The sequence below is a fragment of the Lathyrus oleraceus genome, chromosome 7 (genome assembly GCF_024323335.1).
Source record: "Lathyrus oleraceus cultivar Zhongwan6 chromosome 7, CAAS_Psat_ZW6_1.0, whole genome shotgun sequence".
NCBI classification, from domain to species: domain Eukaryota; kingdom Viridiplantae; phylum Streptophyta; class Magnoliopsida; order Fabales; family Fabaceae; genus Lathyrus; species Lathyrus oleraceus.
Genome location: NC_066585.1, coordinates 32103958 through 32125079, shown reverse-complemented (window position 1 = coordinate 32125079; position 21122 = coordinate 32103958). Strand labels below are relative to the sequence as shown.

General features: G+C 35.3%; 1 protein-coding gene across 1 annotated transcript; it reads right to left on the bottom strand.

Annotated features, from left to right (window-relative positions):
* Positions 1–3201: 3201 nt before the first annotated feature.
* On the bottom strand, positions 3202–4368 carry LOC127101856 (uncharacterized). The gene is made up of 2 exons (XM_051039291.1): positions 3798–4368; positions 3202–3578 (listed from the first exon to the last, which is right to left on the bottom strand). Exons 1-2 carry the CDS (start codon positions 4366–4368, stop codon positions 3202–3204), a joined length of 948 nt encoding a protein of 315 aa, XP_050895248.1.
* Positions 4369–21122: the final 16754 nt, after the last annotated feature.

Here is a 21122-nt window from a genome sequence, read left to right as displayed (position 1 = left end):
TAGTCAAATATTCTTTAATTTTGTCGAAAGCCTCTTGGTGCTCTTCTTGCCACTTAAAATCCTCATTCTTCAGTCGAAGGAGTGGTGAAAAGGCTTTAGTTTTACCACTTAAATTTGATATATATCTTCTAAGAAAATTTATCTTGCCCAACAAAGATTGCAGTTCCTTTTTGGTCGACGGAGGCTTGACGTCCATAATGGCTTTTGTTTTGCTTTGGTTTACTTCAATACCTTTTTTATGCACCACAAAGCCAAGGAAATCACTCGCCTGCACACAAAAAGCACACTTTAATGGATTCATTTTCAATCCATATTTCCTCATCCTTAAAAAGGCCTTTCGGAGATGTTCGACATGAGTAAGTTGACCATTTGATTTTATCACAATATCATTAATGTATACTTGCATGAAATCTTCAATAAAATCATGGAACATTGAGTTCATTACCCTCTGATATGTCGCTCCGGCATTTTTCAGGCCGAATGGCATGACAACCCACTCATATGTACCCAAGGCTCCTGGGCATCGAAACGCCGTCTTCGGCACATCTTCTTCTGCAATAAAAATTTGGTTATATCCAGAATAACCATCTAACATACTTAAATATTCAAAACCAGCGGCAGAATCGACCAGCAATTCTGCTATGGACATGGCATACTCATCTTTGGGGGTAGCAGCATTTAGATCTCTAAAGTCAATACATACTCTTAAAGACCCATTTTTCTTAATTACTGGCACAATATTGGCCAACCATTCAACATACCTTGCAGTTTGTATAAACTTGCTTTTGAGGAGCCTTTCTACCACAACTTTTATCTTTGCCTTGACCTCTGGTGTGAAACGCCTAGGCGTCTGCTTTACTGGCTTTCTTCCAGCTTTTATTGGCAGTTTTAGCTCAACCAAATCCCTACTTAAACGAGGCATTTCTTTATAATCCCAAGCAAAACAATCCTTAAATTCTTTAAGTAGAGATATTACCTCAGATTTTAATCTTTGTCGATGTTGGCACTGATGTACGTTGGCCTTGTGTCGCCATTTTTGCCAAGGTCGACTTCTTCTAAGGGGTCTTTTGGTCGCATCTTTTCTGGCGCCTTTGGATCTTTTTCAAACCCTAAAGGTTCATCTTCATAAATGCAGTCCAAACGCTGCATGTTGACGTTTCCTTTAGCCAGAACCGGCTTATCTGGAGGCCCTGGCTCAATAGCCAAATTACCTTCTTTCTTTAACACATAGGCTTCGACAGCCATGTTTTCTTCAGCTTCTAGAGCCGATTTTATTTTGTTCTCGACAACGTATGCCGAAATCCTTTTTAGAGCTTCTAGCTCAGTCATCATCAGTGACATCCCCCAGCCTGTTGACCGGATATCTGGATAGGATGGATCATTTAAACGTTCCACATCCCAAATGAAGCCATGAGTCTCGTGCAGAGTTAGAGAAACAAAAGCTTCACTCAGATTAGCATACACATCCTTAACTGGAAAACAAGGAGAAATGTTGGCCAGCTTTCTCTCGAATTCCTTCTTGCCGATATTGTTCACGTCAGCCATGAAGTACCCTTGGTCAGCTTCGATATTTTCGACCATTCCGTCTTCTCTCCAAATCACCAATCTTTGATGTGCTGAAGATGGTACAGCTCCGACACCATGGAGCCACTCTCTGCCGAATAGAAAATTATAACTTGGCTTGGCATCTATTACCATAAATAGTGTCGGTCTAGTTATTGAACCAACAGTGATATTCACCATGATCACACCCATGGTGCTTTTCGTTTTGCTCCCGTAGTCAGACAAGACCACGTTGTTGGATCTAACATCAGTATCATACTTGTCAGTCTTCCTCAGAATATGGTGTGGCATGATGTTAACCGTGGCGCCACAATCTACCAACACTTTATTGATAGTCACACCTTCCACTTTGGCCCTAATCAACAACGGTTTCAAATGATTTTTCATAGTCATCGTGGGCCTTTCAAAAACTGCTTCTTGGCTCTCAGCAGAACCATCATTCAACACAAAGTAGCATCTTGGCTGGTGTAAAGCCATTTCTTCAGCGTCGGCATAATCTACCGACTCATCCACCTCAGTCACACAATTATATTCTCGTGGTAAAATTGACACCACGTTGACTAAGATGTCTAAACTTGCTTCAGATTCTGAATTGAAGTCATTAGTAACCTCATCAGAACATTTTTCAGTTGGTCGACGGACATACTCCCTGATCCATTCTTTTGTTGTCGTGTCGACCTTCACAACAACTTTCTTTCCAGCATTCGCCCCACTGGCCATGCCTTTTCCAGCTATTCCTCTGGCAGCCTTTCTTTCGGCCTGCTTACGCCTCTGAAAGCGTCTCCATTGAGTTTTCGACATGGGGTTCTTCCCCAAATAATTTTCAGAGACATGAGTCCTTTTCTCAGACTTGAACTCACGCATGTAGTTAATTGCTAGACCTCCTCTAGCAGCAGCAACCCCTTATGGGGTTTCTTTTATTCCCTAAGGCTTGACCCAGGTGCCTCTAGGAACACTTGCCGATGGTACGAAGCTCCTAGGCCTCGCCTGAGAACTTTCCACAACCTTCTTTGGGACTCTTTCATTTTGGCGCTCTCTGTTCAGCCCACTTCTTTTGCTTTTACCCAATTGTAGCTTCTGGAAATTTTCAGCAGCTACTTTGTCGGTGACAGCACCACACATAGGGCATAAGCTGACTTGTGAACCCTTATTCTTACAGCGGCACAGGAAATCTACCAAATCTTCATCAGCCCTTGGGTAGACTTCAACTATGTCGACATTTGGGCTTTCACCAGTTTACTCCAGCATGTTGGCCTCATCGTATTCGGTGATCTCGACCATGTTGATCTCGACTGGCTCCACGAATAGAGCTTCCTCCTGGTGGAAAGGATCAGCGTCGATCTTCATTCTGCGGCCAGCAAATTTCAGCTTGCCTTCTTGAATCGCTTTCTGAACCAGATCCTTGAAAAGATGACAATTAGAGGTATTATGACCAAGATAATTATGATACTTACAAAATCCTCTTTTCTGTATTTGTTTTAATGGTGGTATTTTAGTACCAGGTGGCACCACCATTTGACCATCTTTAACTAACAAATCAAAAATTTCCTCACACTTTGTCACATCAAATGTATAAGTTTTTGAAGGGAATTTTGGATTGTTTTCGATAGGATTTCTCCCTTGCACAGGAAGTAATGATCAACACTCATAAGCAGATCCTGGATTTAACTCAGCCATGTCAATTTCTAATTCGGTCGATGAGGCATAATCAGCCTCATATATTGGATCCGTCGCGTCATAGTTGACCAACGCTACTTTTTCTTTCTTAGCCTTATTGTGTCTAACTTTTTCTAACCTTAGCCGTTCGAGATGTCGAACTCTATCATCCAATTGTGACATACTCTTCACAAAAGTTGGGTGTATTTTCTTCCTAATGGAATAATCTAACCCCCCAGCAGTCATTTGAACAAGTTCATGTTCTGGTACTTGCGTAAAGCACCTGGCCTTTAATGATCTGAATTTATTCAAATAATCATCAATACTCTCCGCAAATCTTCTCTTAATACTAGACAATTCTGTCAAACTAATTTTGGAATGTCCTTCGTAAAACTGTTCATGGAACTTCTTTTCTAACTTGGTCCACGAATCAATCGAACTTGGGGCCAAAGAAGTGAACCATGTGAAGGCAGCCTTAGTCAGAGAGGAAGGAAAGTTTTTTACTCTCAAACACTCATTGTGAGCTAAATCTCCTGACTCTGTTAGATATCTGGCAATATGCTCTATTGTCGACTCACCAGATTCTCCCCCAAACTTAGTGTACTTAGGCACTTTCATTCCCCTAGGTGCCTCTATTTGGAGAATGAATTCAGCCAATGGGGAAGCATATAGTGGCCTTTGCAATGTGGCACTCATACCATTCCTAGCCATAATCCTTTCGACAATAGTTGTCAAATTATTTTCTACTGCTAAGTATTCTTGTCGATGTTGGTCGACAATTTGATCAGCATCTTGGTGTCGGTTAACCAACACCATCTGGTTACGTCCTGCTACTCCTGATTCAACGCCTTGATTTTGTTGGGGTCTAAGGATTTGTCCCTCGTGGACTGTCTCATCTTCTGCTGCCCCTATCTCTATCTGAACAAGAACGGTTTGTCTGACCACTTGTGCCATCTGTCGAGCCAATGGCCCCAGGAAGTTACACAAGCGTGTCAATTGATTCGCCACCTGCCTATTTATTTCAGCAGATTCCTGTATCACAGGATTAAAAACTGTACCCATTTGATTAGTTAACATATTAACTAACTCATGGTTAATATCATCCATTTGCTGCCTCAACACCGCTATTGAAGTGTTCGACAGCGTCATGGTTCTATTCTAAGTATTATTCCTATTCTGAGCATTGCCCCCTTGCGCTGATCCTTGCAAGGAGGGATTCTTATTTTGAGCGTTGTCTGAAAACAATGTTGCACTTGATGTCGACTGATATCCTGGCATTAAGGAATACGGCATTCCATAAAGAGGATCTATGGTGCCAAAGCGAGGCACATAAGGTCTGAACGTCGTTATCGTTGATCCTGAACCTCCTGGTGGAGGTAAAGGAATTGATGTTCCAACCGCACCCGTAGTCGACATCGTTGAGGTTGCACTTGTCATCGGAGGCAAAGTTGCAACCTGTGAGATTACTGTTTCCGTAGTGGATAAAGTCCCTTGTGGAACTTCATCTATATTGGAGTTTGACATTTTCAAAGTTTCTTGTGGCCTACTATATAGTTTGCCACTTATAAGTTTCATGCAATTGCGTAACTACACTAGCACTGGTCCCACTGGGCGTGCCATTTTGTTTACTGTGGAAATTGGTAAACAACTGTTGGTCCTCCCTAGGCCTTAAAACTAAGGGTTACTTGCAGGATCGACCAGTTGATCCTAAGACATGTGCTAGTGTGACAGGGTGACTTATTCAATTCAACAGATAATTAACTTTGTGAGAAACGGCTTCTGACAAAGTATTGAACAAGCACATGTTTTTTTCACACGAAATGATGATGATGCTATAGCATATGGGTGACTCGTGACCGACAGCACTACAACATTCAAAAGACGTACACGACGAACACGCTTTTGGTGAATTCTATTATCGTAATAGAATTAGTGTCGATAGTGTAGACGACAACGAAAAATGATAACTCAAAAGTAAATGAAATTAAAATAAAGTGTTCAACGGGAACAATTGAAAAATAAGGAAGTTGAATTGAAATAAATGTGGTGATTCACGTACATAGCACTCTTAAAAACTCTTGCTTCCTCGCGCTGGGAATGAGAAGTTTTTTACAAGTGATTTTGGTACAAAGTGAACACCCCGAGCCCTTTGTAGGATCTCTTATTTATAATAAACTAAAGAAACTGCCTACAGGCAAAAACTTCTAAAAATGACAGACGTCGTGTCACACGATCTACAAACTGCTCCATACACGATCTACAAACTGCTCCATATTCTGGCGCTTATTCTCCTTATAACTGCTAGTCATTTTCAATTTCAAACTTCTCCCACTCAGGTATTCAGGTCGACCCCGTCTCCTATGTGTTTGACACAACCAAGAATTTCTTAAGTCTCAATCTTCAGTTCAGTCGACAGAATGGGTTTCGACCAAACATGATTCTTCTGTCGGTTTCATCTCCTGGTGACTTATGGTTTTCTCAACTCTTGCTTATCTTAGGCACAACTTTCTTTCAAACCACCCCTTAGTGGGGTATAAATCTTAAATTCATAAGGCACTTTCACTGATTACGCCTTCAATATGCCTTATAAATTTCTTGTGGTAACAAGATGTCAAAAATATGAGAAAATGAGTCATACTTATAGGGTAGAGTTAAGTCAAATATTGAATGTATGATCGAATTGTTTAGGAACATTTTTATTTGATTTATTAAGATTTGATCTTATTTATTTCTTAGGGACCAAGCCAATGAATCAGGATAGATTCATGACTTTGTAAATTTGAATAAAAATTTATTTTAAATAATGAAAATAATTTAATAAGAAAAAGATTTTAATTTTTTTAATTTTATGATTTTTTGACTGTTTTATGCATAAAATCATAGAAAAGATAGAAATAAAGAACAAAAACACTAGAAGTGATAAATGTGGGATTTGAACTCATGATTTTTCCCCATTGTAACTCCTTAAACATGTTATTTTATCAATTAGACAATTTTATTTATTCAAAATAAAATCGCACTAGAAAGCAAAAATTTGGGGTACGACACGCCAAATAAACCTAGATCACAAGTTTCTCCACAGTCCAACCTCTATTTGATTTCTGACAGACATGCATCTATTGAGAGTGCATACAATAATCCTGAAAACGGATGGCAAAATTCTCCTTCTAGCCATGTCTACTGCATTATACATATTACACAAAATTTCATGCGGGAAATCAAAGACAAGAACCTTCGGAAAAAAGTAGTGAATGCATGATATGCTTTAACTCAACCATCATTCTGACACTACCGCAAGGAAATTAGATTGTCAAATGCGGATGCATTAACGTGTGTGGATAACATTCCATTGGAGGAGTGGACAAAGGCATTTGACGAAAGACGTTGATGAGGCCACACGACAACAAATCTTGTTGAATCCATGAACGACATCTTAAAACACATTAGAAACCTACAAATAACCGCGTTGGTGAGAGCAACCTATTTTAGGTTGAGATCACTTTTCACAACCAAAGGCGAAAATGGAGTTCGGTGTTACGATCGAGGAAATTATTCAGTGAAAGTTGCATGAAAGTGATGAAGGAGTAACCTTTCAAAGGTAGCACACACGTTGTTACAATCTTTAACTATCATATACACACTTTCAGTGTAAAGGAAACAATTGACCACAATGAGGGGAGGTCGATTGGAGACTATCGGGTCAAACTAAATAGAGGTTGGTGCGACAATGACAAGTTTTAAGCCTTTTGTATGTCTTTCTCCTATGTCATTGCAACATATTCATATGCTCGTCGGGATGCTTCCAAGCATCTATCAGATGTTTACAAAGTCATAAATGTATTCAATGTATACAACAATAGCTTACTGGTGGTAGCAATGGAAGATTATTGGCCTATATATCAAAATGATATAATTTAGCACAGATAAAATATGCGACGGAAGAAAAATGGTCGCCCGAACAACATGCATATTGGAATAAATGGATACGACTGATAAAATTGCAAGATTATGTGGTATATGCCGTCAACCTGAACACAATCGGACAAATTGTTCCAATGTTGGAGCTTGTTCTACATGATCATTTATTTATTTTATTTAAATTTTTGTAACCTTGGTGTTTATAATATATATATACTAACTATTGGTTACAACAAAAATACGCATAAAATAACAACACAATCAACAAATAAAAAAGACTTAACACCATAATATGTCTAAGAGATTACAACAACCAAAACAATATCATTTGTTGCAGACATCATATCACTAACACCATTGTCATCTTTAACTCGCACCCACATATGTTGGATATCATAATTGTCATCTGCAATTGAGATGTACGAAACAAGCCTCTCGATACTTCTAATTCTTTCCCCATCATTAATCTCTCTGTCTAACCAACTTTTCAAACTCTTCTTAAGATATTCGAAACTTTTGATGTTCCAAAATAACATTTTAATCGAAGGTTTCGTTGCCAAAGAACATACATGCTCATATCTTTTGTCGGCGATGGTAGAACTAGTGGAAAAAATAAAAGAAGAATTTGAAATGAGATGTGAAGTGAAGTAAATGGCAACACCCGTTCCTATTTATACTAAAAAACACAATACACATTAGCGTCAAATGAATTGGCTCCACGTTTAAAAAGGTATATACCGGTGTCAGTTTGACTAACAACATCATATGCCGTCACCAATCCAATTGACGCTATCGTTAGAAAAGTAAGTGAAATCACCGATTCATCAAGTCGTTTTTGTAAGTTGAATAGATTGAGATTTTTTTAATTTAAATTATTTTTAAAAAAATATATAAAATATATAATATTTAAATAAAAAATTCTGAAAAATTATATATATATATATATATATATATATATATATATATATATATATATATATATCATCCACTAGACCTAACCATTGTCTTGTCTATGGTGATATATATTGTTACTCACCATGTCTGTTATCAATGATTTATTTCTGCCGACTTGAAAAGCATGAAAGGCTATTCTATCTATATAGTCTCCTGCTGTGCACCATTGTCTATGAACATAAAATAGTAAGTATTAATCTATAGCATCGACAGCTCTCACCATTGTCTATAACATCCATCAATCCTTTCTGCCGACTGCAAAAGCAAAAAGGCTATCATTTTTACCTTTTTATAATACAAAGTTTTCGATCCATTTGCTAGTCACTACAAAGTCTAAATTTTGTTGTTTTCAATGTTTTCGATCCCTTTTCTATTTCTATACATACTCCCGTCAATTGTTTTGCAAATTTCATTTCATTTTATTTCGTTTTGATTGTTTAAATTATATTATATTTATGTAAGAATAATTATTTTTGTTTTATTGATAAATAAATTAAATAAATACATAGTTATAAGTAAATTCAAAAAATATTAGAAAATATTATTTTTGTTTTAGGATATATTTTGAAATTATTTTTTAAAAGATTAAGTTAAAAATATTATCAAAAGTAAAATAAAAAGTTATTTATTTTAACTTTTAATAGATTATCTAATTACTAATATTTTATGATAGTAAAGGATAATTTTTATTATATATAAGTCTTTTAAGTAAAGGGTTGTCAATTCATTTAGCGTTTGAGTTGATTTTTTTTATTATAGATATGTCAATTATGTTGAAATGCTGATTTTTTTTATTATAGATTTGTCAATTATGTTGAAATGTTTTTACGATAATGTTAGATAAATATAAGTCTTTTATAGATATGACAATGAGGTGGGGCAGAGGTGAGTGCAGGGTGGATATTAGTATTATTTGTTTTAATAATTAAAGTTGAGGTTTTTCTCTGCATCACATTTAGGTGAATCGTTTTTTTTGCATTAGATTTAGGTCTGGGTCGGGTCTAGTCGAATTCAGATTTTTTTTTGCCATGTCTAATCTTTTATCAAGCATTTTGTACACCTTTTCTCATCTTCATCTTTTTTTTTCTAGCACGTTAGTTATTGATTATGTTTTTTTAGAGATGATTCACTTTGAGTTGGATTGGAAATTCCAGCCGTTTGAAGCATACCTAAATTATTGGTTAAGACAACACCTAAAAGGGGGGGAGTAGGAAGAATAGACAAATGTACCTCATACATATCAATTTTGAATGATAATGACGATATCAAATATTAATATCAGCTTGTTAAAAATGATATTAATGTCTCATTTATGTTATGGAACATTATTTTACTTGCTAAAAATACAAACGCGTGACAACCCCTAGTGGATAAGGGATGTCAAAGACTTTTAAAATGGTTTCGTATTGAGAGTTAGCTTACGTGAGGTGAGAAGCTATGGTATTTGGGTATTTTCTCTTTGTTATCTCTTGTGTATCACAATCCTAGTGTATTTATAATCCCTTGGACCCTAAATTAAGTCTTCCTAGAACGTAGTAGCCACTCAAGGAATGAGTGATTGATTCCTTGAAATACAGAAAGTGTAGTTACCTTCCACGATCCTCAATAAAATGTTCGTTAACCGAATACATATTTTACGCATGATCAAGTATGGGCTTTGGTATTCCAAGGGAAGCAATTGTAATTTGGTTGGTTATACTGATTTTGATTTTGCTGGTTGCGAATCAGATAAGAAAAGTACTAGTGGAACTTGCCACATGTTTTCAAACTCCTTAGTAAGTTGGCATAGCAAGAAACATATTTCAGTTGCTTTGTCAATTGTTGAAGCGAAATACGTAGCAACCGGTAATTGTTATGCTCAAATTTTGTGGGTCAAACACAACTACTTGATTTTGATATTAAACTATAATGTATTCTTATTATGTGCGATAACACCAGTAATATTTATCTAATAAAAAATCTAGTGTTACACTCTTGCACTAAACATATTGAGATATGTCACCACTTCCTACATGATCATGTTGAAAAAGGAGACGTCATATCTTTACAAAACGTCTTGTGACTGAACCGTTTTTTAACATTTAAAGGGAATTTGGCATACTTGATATCTCAAATCTTGTCTAAATATGATTTGTTACATGCACTTTATATACTTTAGCTCTAACTTTCCTTGGAAGTTCAATCACATATGAGTGCATCATTTATCAATTTATAAGCAAGGTAATATTGTTCCATTTTCCCTCTTTGAAAGTAAGTCTTTTACTTTTGCGTATTGTCTATGTTCCAAATGCTTGATATACTTGATGTATGAACTAATTCATGAACGCTTCCAAAATTTTCAATTGATGTATGTCAATTTATATGCTTATAATGACTTCATGCTATTCTTCTTCCATACTTGAAATACATTATTGGTGTATAAGCTTATTATCTATAATTAGTTCTTGTATGATATTTGTGAGATTACTGTTTATCTATTCCAACATGAAGTATGTTTGAATATGTTATAATGTAAATGAAATTCTTGTCGTGTGTCATGGTTATGATAACATTTATGTTTTTGGTTTGAGTGGTGATAAATCTAATATCCTCCTTGCTAGAGCACATGCATATGCAGCATTCAAGAGCACCAAAAGTATATGTCACGTAAACATGTCGCTTTTAAAGTAACTCAAGAGTTTTTTTATTACATTGTATCCTTCATCTTTCATGTTTATTTTATATATTATTTGACATTAGTTGTGGCAACCATGTTATATTGTTGCTTTAAATACTTTTATTTATGTTTAGGCATTTTCAGTAGTTACATCATTCTATATGAGTGTTGTTTTATTAATGATCTTATCTTTGCAAACGACTTTCTATGATATATTGCGATATGTGCGATATAAGATACTTCTCATGGATTGCTTTGTCTCTTTTCGATGTTGTCAAATGGGAAGAAGCATCGGCAAGATGAAGTTGGGATGCATACATTCAGGAAGACTTTTTAAGTAATTTAAAATCATAATTAACATTAGAAACTTTTTAAGTAATTCTACTAATAACATCTATATTGGCAACTTAAGGATTAAAGTTGTCACTTAGACCTTTAACATATATACTAATGAGCTCTTGATGAATTCATCAGCCAAGCTCATAGAGTAATTGTGATGACAGTTAAAGTAGACTAGACCATCGTTAAGATTTGATTCAACTATAACAATAGTCCAATTATGAAAGTATTTAATTATTTTGTCTCATAAGACTAGCAATATAGGGGTGTTTAACCCTAGTTTTCAATGGTTTTATAGCTATATGAATTAATCCTAGATGGATCTAACGATAACCCTATCTATAATGTGTTTCTAATAACTTTTTATTCAACAAATTAATAGTTTCATGCTTCTTGCTACAGGAGTAGCAAATTCAATAGTATGAATACTCTTTTGACTTTTAAAATCAAAAGTACTAACCTTATAGATTTCCTTTAATTTAATTACTGACATAAACCAGTTTACTAATTATTTTTCATCTCCTGAATTTCTAATTCTCGGTTTTCAAAAGTACTTGATCTAATTCAAATATATCGTTAGTGAACTGCATCCTAACTCGCTTAAAGCCTTGATGATTTTAGACATGGTTACTAAATAATATCTTTTCAATTAACTTTTCTTATCGAACCAATTTTTCTGAATTTTCTTATTCATTCTCTATCTCTCTCCTCCCTTTTATTGTTGGTTTTATTAACGACAATTACAGTGTGTGATGACAAGCTATCAGTGCACGTCATTTATCAAGAAAACCTGTCGATTTCTAACAAGAACTGTGTAAGTTAGAAGCCTTTAAGTGAGAAAGTTGGAAAAGGTACTTTTGGGGGAAGAAATGGACTTAGTGAGAAAATTGGTGAAAAAAGGAACAAAAAGACGCTGAAGCCCCTAGATTTTACGTGACTATAACATGCCTACGCTACCTCTAACACACATGCGCTGAAAAGCTATGCTCCCACGTTGAATTAAAGATGGCGCAACACGCTCGCATTGATAAGTAGTGCGGTCGCGTTGTATTTATTTGCGTGACACGTTTTTCAAAATCTTTATAAGGAAAAGAGTGTGAGAAAAAAAATAGGGGTTCAACTACCAAGACGAGAAAGTGAATTTTAGAGTGATTTTGAAAGCTTTGTAGGCCATTGAAGCCATTAGAGACCTTCTTCTTCAGTGATTTTTCATGCTCTTCGAATCTAAACTATTGGTATTGATTAATTTCAGCATGAGAAGCTAGATTCCTATAGGTTATGTCAATTTTGATGATGAACCTATTTTTGCTTGATTGTGACATATGATCGGATGTTATTAATGTTATTATTCTGACTTATTGATAATATTCAGTTAACGAATGTACTTATTGCTTTTTTTATTGCTACAACATTCTAATCGATATTGATAAGTAGTGACTACTGATCTTGAGGCTATTTATCTGAACTACTTTAATTGTTGAATTTGCTAATTGGCTATGGATAGTACGATTTGGAGTTGTGCCTTAGGTATTAACACACTCTCTTGCTTAATCTGACGAGATGGTCCGAGGGATCAGAGAGTTGACACTTAGATTAGTGAGCTACACATCAAGGGATTGGGTGTAGTGGTAGAGTTAGTCTGTCGTGTAACTCTGTAGTCAACACATGTTTGTTAATTCGTATTTCATCAATCAAGTAGAAATAAGGTATTATGATAATGTGCCTTGACCGCTTTTCTCACCACCGTTATAAATATCTTTTCTTGTGTTTTTTACTAAAATAATCTTAAATAACCCCCAATTACTATTTTTATTTACATCGCACACATCTCTTATTTTAAGTTCAAAATCCATGTGGAGACAAAATTATTTTATTACTCGATAACAATACTAGTACATTTTCTAGTAAATTGACCATCAATTTTTTGTCGCCGTTGTCGGGGATTATTGATATTTTCAACAAGACATAGTGTGCAATGTTCGTAATTTTGTATTTAGTTATTTTTAATTTTTGAATATTTGTAAATAGTTTTCCTTCTTTACATTTTAGTTTAGTTTCCAAATTTATGTTCTTATTTAGTTTTATCAGCTAGTGCAGTGCTACTAAGGTATTTGTCTTTTAACTGTGTGTGCTGTGTAATGAAGGCATGTACAATGGAGAGGATATTCAACATTTGTTGTTAGCGAAGATGTAAATTTTGGCATCAAATCTGAGTTCGATAAATGTTAATCCTGTAGTAGTGGTACGATGTGACTTTAATGGTGAAGGTCACCAAAATGGTCATTGTACACTAGATAGTTACGTTGGAGAGGCACAATATGCGAGAAGCTATCATGAGCCAAACCATTCCTTCAATACATATTCAAGGTGGGATAAACATTTGAGTTGTAACTGGGATAATAATCACATTCAAAGTTTCAGCCCATAAGCGCCTCAAGATCCACCACTAAGGATATCATCCTAATTAGAAGAAGACTTGACAAGTTTTATGCAAGCCACTAAAGTAGGTTTTGATATAGTAAAGAAGAATCATGAAGAGATTATAAAGAACCAACTAATAATAAACAAGGACAATAAGGCCTCTCTTAAGAATTTAGATTTGCAAATCGACCAATTGTCACGACAAACAGCATGTCAGGCTAGTTCAAGTGGGGGATTTATCAGTAATATGGTGGATAACCTAAAGAACGAGAATTGTAGCTCCGTTGAGTAGAGAAGTGGAGTGATGAGTTCTACCCAAAAGACTAGTGGGGGGAGAAAAGAAGAATCATGCACAACACTAGATGAAATGACTGAATCAGGAATAGAAAAATCAAAGGTGAAAAATAGCCTTGGGAAAAGAGAAATAATACCAAGAAAGGATGGTATGGTAGTGGATGAAGTTTCAAAGGCAAGAATTTTCTTAGACGTAGACATGCAACCTGAACATCTTCAACAACATGTCCCCAAAATCTATTTTGGAAACAAAGTAGATGGAAGTGAATAAATTGATAAAGTATTTGGACTCCATCTATGCTTTACTCACTATTAATGAGTCGAAGAAGATTTGGGAACCACATAATTGATTCCTCAAGTTCATGAGAATCCTACAAAACAAGAGGAAGAAAAAGGATGATATGTTCTTCGTATCATATGTCCGCCCAAATAGAGAAGAAAACGATCAAGCTAAGGACCTTAAATAAGCTTTATGTGGGAGGCAACCCACGATTTGGTAACATATTTTATTTTCAGCCGAGTTAATTTAGTTTCAGTCAATTTTAATTTTTTTTGTTGCATATTTTGAGTTTTTAGTGTTATGGTATTTTTAATGTTTGTGCTAAATGTGTAGAAAATCTAAAGGGAAGTGGAAGCAACAATCTACTTCGTGTCTTCTGCTGCCCGAGTGATAGTATATGATTCAACTGTCTTAGTTGCATTTACTTTTATTTTGTTATGTATCCCTTATGTACCAATCTGATAAAGAGATGGAACTACTAAAAATAGCCTTGACCCAAATTTTGTACTTTTTCGTCCTCCCTGATTAATGAGTTTCTTTGTGCCTTTTTCTTTTTCAGTTGAGTTACGACCTTACCAGTGAATAGAAAAGCAGTCACATAAAAAATAGAGAATAAAGTGATCGAGATCAAAGTGACCTTGTTCAGTAATGATTGATGAAGAAAGAGGATTCCATTGTTGCTACTTTTTCTTTAGATATCTAAACTTGTGAAGTTTGATCCATAATATTTCCATTGATTACTTATTTCTTTTTATGAGTGTATTCATGCAATTGTAATAACTAGAATTTACACTTTATCTGTTTAAATTAACTTGATTTGATAAACACACATAAAGGCAGTTGTTTGTGAAAACTTTACGGCCTTATAAACTATTATTGCATTATGAATGATATCCATTGTTAACCAATTTGAGCCTTAGTTTTTCCTTTGGTGATTTAGCCTATTATAAGCCTTGACTTGAAAGATAGAAATCTTTTCACCCTCCTTGGAGTTAGGAAGATAGATTTTAATTTTGGTATAAGCTAATCACTAAGTTTGGGGTTACTCTTAGAAGTCAGGAACATTTAAGTTTGGAGTTTGGGATACTAGAGAATTTGGTCTAAGAAAAGAAAAAGAAAGAAAAATAAGATGTCAAAACATGGCACTTTCAAAACAAAAAAAATAATGAAAAAGAAAAGAAAAAGACCATAAATTTGAAAAATCTCTAGTACCCAATATGAAAGAAAAAGTGTTATGAAAAAGATAAGATAAAGGAAGGAAAAAGAGGTACCTAATTCCAAGGTTTAAGTCAATTATCCAAAAATTATCCTATCCTGACATAAGCCACGTTACAACCAAAAAAATCCTCAAATGTGTGTGTTTAAATATAATTAATTTTGCAGATAACTTACAAATTCATAGATTTTTGCTCTTTTATGTTGAATGAGTGAACCGCTTTACAATCGAGTGCATCATGGTGAGTAGAGAGACATGTTAAGTAGTGGTGTTGGAATAACTAATCAGATTTGATTAAAGAAAGGTAGGAAACAAAGGCCTCGATCAGCAAAAGCAGGTGACATTCATGTGGTAAGATGTGTAATTTATTTCTGACAAAGTTTCAGTGTGCAGATAGTTTACTTGAGGATAAACAACAATTCAAGTTTGGGATTATGATGACAGACTATCAATGCACGCCATTTAGCAAGAAAACCCGTCAAATTTTGATAATAATTGAGCACGTTAGAAGCATTTAAGTGAAAAAGTTGGAAAACCGACTTTTGGGTGAAGAAAGGGACTTAGTGAGAAAATTGGTGAAAAATGATAAAAACACGCTTAAGCCCCTAAATTTTACGCGACCATAACATGTCGACGATGCCTCTAACGTGCTCGCACTAAAAAGAAATGTGTCTGCATTGATGTAATGATGGCGCAAGACACCCGCATTAATAAGTAGTGCGCTCGTGTTGTATATGTTTTTCTGACACATTTTTCAGCAACTTTATAAGGAAAAGAGAGAGAAAAAGAGGGGTTCGACTACCAAGACCAGAAAGTGACGTTTAAGGTGATTTTGAGAGCTTTTGGAGGTCATTAAAGCAATTGGAGAGCTTCTTCTTTAGTGATTTTCATCCTCTTTGAATCTAAACTACTAATATTGATTAATTTTAGCATGAGTAGCTAGATTTATTTATGTTAGGTCAAACTTGATGATGAACCTATTTTTTCTTAATTGAGACGTATGATTGGATGATGTGGATGTTAATGTTATTGTTCTGACTTATTATTATTATTCAGTTATTGATTATCCTCATTGTTTTTTTTTTATTGTTACGACATTCAAATCAATATTGATAAGTAGTGACTACTATTTATCTAAATTACTTTAATTGTTGAATTCTCTAATTGGCTAGAGAGAGTATAATTAGTAATCGTGCCTTAGTGATTAATGCGCTACACGTCAAGAGATTGAATGTAAAGGTAAATTTAGTTTGTCATGTAACTCTATAGTCAACGCATGTCTGTTAATGCGTGTTTCACCAATCAAGTTGAAATAAGAGATTCTAATAATACGAGTTGACCACTTTTTTCATCATCGTTATAAAAATATTTTCTTGTGTTTTCGACCAAAACAATCTTAGAAACCCCTCAATTGTTATTTTTATGTACATCACACAACATCTCTTGTTTTAAGTTCGCAATCCCTAGAGAGACAAATTTATTTTATTACTCGATAACAACATTAGTATACTAACTAATAAATTATTCATCAATATACTAAACCAATGGTTTTACTGCTTCACTTATCGAGACTTATTAACTGGGACCAAAATCCTAAACTGGTCTAACCATCGGTTGAGAAATTCATACCCGTTTCTGTCCAGTTCAAGGTTCAGTTTAGTCGGTTCACGGGTCCACGGTTTGACGAATCGGTTTAAATAGTTTTAATATGAATTAAAATATAAAAAAAAAAGCTTTTAAAATTATTAATTAAAAAAAAAAAAACTAAACATCCAAAATACTAGGGTTGGGCAAAATTTTTGATTCTGGAATACAATACATCAAACTTCCTGAATACATACATAAAAAATTTGAAAAAGACTTGAACATAAAATCACAATATTCTTGATTCTTCCAAGCTCATTGTTCAAGCATCCATCTTTTCAAATAAGACCACCACCAAGCTTCAACCAAATACAATATATAAAAGAGATAAAGTTAAAACATTAACAATCTCAATTCAACATTTAGAAAATATAGATCTAAAAAAAACATTAACACAAAGGAGAGAGGAGAGAAGAAACACATAGAAAATCTCGGTTAGGGTTTCAATATTGAAAGAAGAAAAACAAAAAATTTGTAATGGTGATGGTGGGGAGAGAGAAATAGAAAAAGAATATGGACAAAGGATTGAAACAATCTTACATAGTGGTGATGTGGTGATGCGGCAGCTAGAGCTCAGGATGAAGAAAGTGAAGAAAAAATACTAGATAATAACTTCTGAGATTGAGATAAAAGCATTATAATTATACATTGTATTTTTATTTTGGACCCAATCAATGATTTTTTTTAAATAACCACAATTTTCAAAATAAATTCCAAAATAACCATTTTTTCAATTCCCCCCCCCCCCCCCAAAAAAAAATAACCACCTTTTAAAACAGATACGCCAGATGAACTGACACATCCATTTTCCATCATGAGGAGGCGTCAATGCTTATGGTTCCTGCATTTTATCTCATGAGGAGGCGCCAATGCCTATGGCGTCTACATGTCTTGACTTGTCAGGCGCCTAGCCTCTTGGCGCATGCATTTTCTACCTCCTCTGTATAAATACCTCTGTTTGTATGCAATATTTTTCACACAAATCTTCCCTTACAACCATATTTTCTTTCATTCAACTCCATTCTCCTTCAAATTTTTGAGTTTTAACCATGTTTGAATACATTCACAAGCGAAATGCCGATTTAATATTTTTCGTCGTTGCGTCTCCGATAATGATTCGACTTTGGAATATAGATTCGTTTGAACGTCTTAATCGGACGTTGAATAGTTGGTTAGATGGAGAAATTGGAGATGGTGAAAGGAATAGAAGAATTTAATGGCTTGTGTCCACGTTCAACCAAAATGGAGAAGTGCGTGAATGAGTGGATATTAAGACTGACCGAGACGTTCATAGGATGATGCATTACATGTTCAAAATTATTTTGATGGTTGTAATCGCATAGTTACTGTATTGTAGTTGTTTTAATTTTTTGTGTTGTTGTTTATGTAATGGTATTTTCCTCACAAACTTATAATATGAAATAAATTTAGTTTTTCATATATTGCAACAGAGGTACATGTGAATTTATCTGGTTGTGCTCGTTCTAACACTAGGACAGTTAGTATGATTGTGACCTAGCTGACGACATGAACTACATAATCTAACCATTATATTCGTCGTATCCATTTCGGTTCGAATGCGGGTGTTGTTTGGGCGACCCTTTTTCTTCCTTCGCATAACTTCGTTGTGTTAGACGATGTCCCCTTGATATTTTGGCCAGTAATCCTCTTTTGTTACTATGGAAAAACTAATTTTATAAACATTTGATAGGCTGGTGACTTTGTAAACGTCAGATAGCAAGTAGGATGGATCCCTTCGAACCTTTAAACATGGCGCAATGACATGGGAGAAGGGCGTACGAAAGGCTTGGAACTTTCCACAGTTGCACCAACCTCTATCTAGTTCGACTCTGTATTGTCCCATCGACGTGCCCTCATTGTGATCCATGGACTCGACAACACTATACCAACCTTTAGTGCGGTCAAACACTGTGACCACATGTGTGTTTGCTTTGGCATCTTCATGTCTAATGATTTTCATTGAAACATCACTAAACAACTGCCCAGATTGCAACACTCAACTCCATTTGGAACGTCTGGTCTCAAACATCGCCCCTAGCCTAAAATATAGTGTCTGTACCAAAGAGGTTATAGGTAGGTTACAGATGCCTTTGAAGACAAAGTTCATTGATTCCACAAGATTTGTTGTCATGTGGCCCCAATGTTGACCGTTATCGTATTCCCTAGTTCACTTCTCCAATGGAATACCATCGATCCACTGTACTGCATCTGTGTTTGACAATCTTATTTCTTCGTGGTAGTGTTTAAAAGAAGGTTCTGATAATGTGTAACCTACGTTGACAACCTTCTTCCGTAACGGCTTATCTTTGATTTCCCGCATGAAATTTTGATCAATATGTCTAATATAGAAGACATGCGTCGAAGGAGGATCTTGCTAGTCATTATCAATGTTATTATATGCACTGATGATTGAAGGGTGTATGTCGGAGATCAAACATAAGTTAGGTTGAGGTGCAATGTGCAATAAGAGATTTCTTAGGAAAAAACTCCATCCCTCAGCAGTCTCCCCTTTAACAAGGGCAAAGGCGATTTGAAAAATGTTGTTGTTGCCATCTTGTGCCATTGCCATCAGTAACGTTCCTTTGTATTTCTCGTACAACCATGTAGCATCAATTTGTATAATAGGTTTACAAAAAGAAAAACCTATGATGCATGGTTGATATGCCCAGAATAGACAGTCGAATATTCCATTTCCAATAACACACATCCCATCTTGTGTATACGCGGGCAACGTTTCCAACTTGAAAATAGTCTCTAGAGCATACTGTTTTAGATCTAATAGGTATTTTAGAAGTTGTTTGTAAGACTCCTCCTAATTGCCAAACACTTTTTCAACAACCTTTGTCCTAGTTATCCATGTCTTCCTATATGATAGAGTGTACTGGTACTCTGCCCTAATATGCAAGATTATTGTACTCACCTTTAACGATGAATTATCGCCAATGCCAGACAATATTTCATCGCATATTAGATGAGAGCTTAGTTTTCGATGATCTTGCATTGGGTTTGTCAGCATGCATGTGTGAATTGGCCCATGGATCCAATCTCCCAAGAATCGCTCATTTTCTAGTACGAAGCTGACAACCTGAAAAGGCAGTGTTCATTTGAACAATAAATTTTGTACCTCAATACATTAGTTCTATCAACTATGAAATCAGCTGATAGTTTCGTGTGAAATTTTTTAATGGATTTTACACAATCCTCTTTTATGTGAAATGTATCTCCTTGTTTCAAAGATCCTTGCATTTGCATATAAGGATTGTACCATATATCTGATGAAGGTTCATCAGAATCCAAATTCAACCTTGTCATGTGTTGAGGTGGACAGTATACATGACTAGCTGGTAATGGCTCATCTTCTTCATCAACATTCACCATTGAATCAACCAAGATCTCATCTTCTTCTTCTTCGTCATCTGCCACATTCACCTTAGCTTGTTCGTCATCAGTTTCACAAAACACCTGTGACTGATCAATGAACTAAGACACTTATTGTTGTTGTGGTAATATATACAACTCTATATTATCGTACCCAGATTGTTCGTGATTGAGAAACATACGTTGAACATCGTCATCATCTTGAATCTTCTTCTGATAAAACTTCACCTGGTTTTCTGCAAACCAAGCCAGATTTTTATAGATGATTTGGCCAATAGGACTGCACTGCAATTTCTTTTCTATTCTTTGTTTCGTATGTGAAAAATTTGATCATCGATTTATTGTAAATCAAGTTACCTCTGTGTTGAAAAAACAAAAACCGAATAATTGATGCTCAAATATTTCACCTTCGATATGGGCACTGATCATGTAATGTTATGAGGAAGACATTTTTTTAAATCTAACTTTCCTTTCTATACTGAAATTGAATACATTGATATGTTATTCAAATGCACTTAAATAACATAAACGTTGAATGCATTGATCACGCAATTCATCTGCACAGACTTGACCATGCAGAGACAAGAGCACACAAGGAATGCATGCAGAGACAAGAACACACAATGCATGCGCCTGCTAGACTAGAATCTCTGCACATAAGGAATCTCACAAGAGAATCTCTGCCATAATAGTCCAAATAAGTGTCCATTCCCTAGGCGCCAAGACCATGGGCGCCCCTTCACGAAAAAGAAACCTAGGCGCCAAGACCAAGGGTGCCTATT

Excerpts from the sequence above, each read along its gene's own strand:
- LOC127101856 (XM_051039291.1), bottom strand. The coding sequence starts at position 4,368 with ATGACGCTGTCGAACACTTCAATAGCGGTGTTGAGGCAGCAAATGGAT. Across the intron at positions 3,579-3,797 it reads TAAGTTTGGGGGAGAATCTG|AATTGTCTAGTATTAAGAGA; the intron begins GTGAGTCGACAA and ends TTAGTTTGACAG.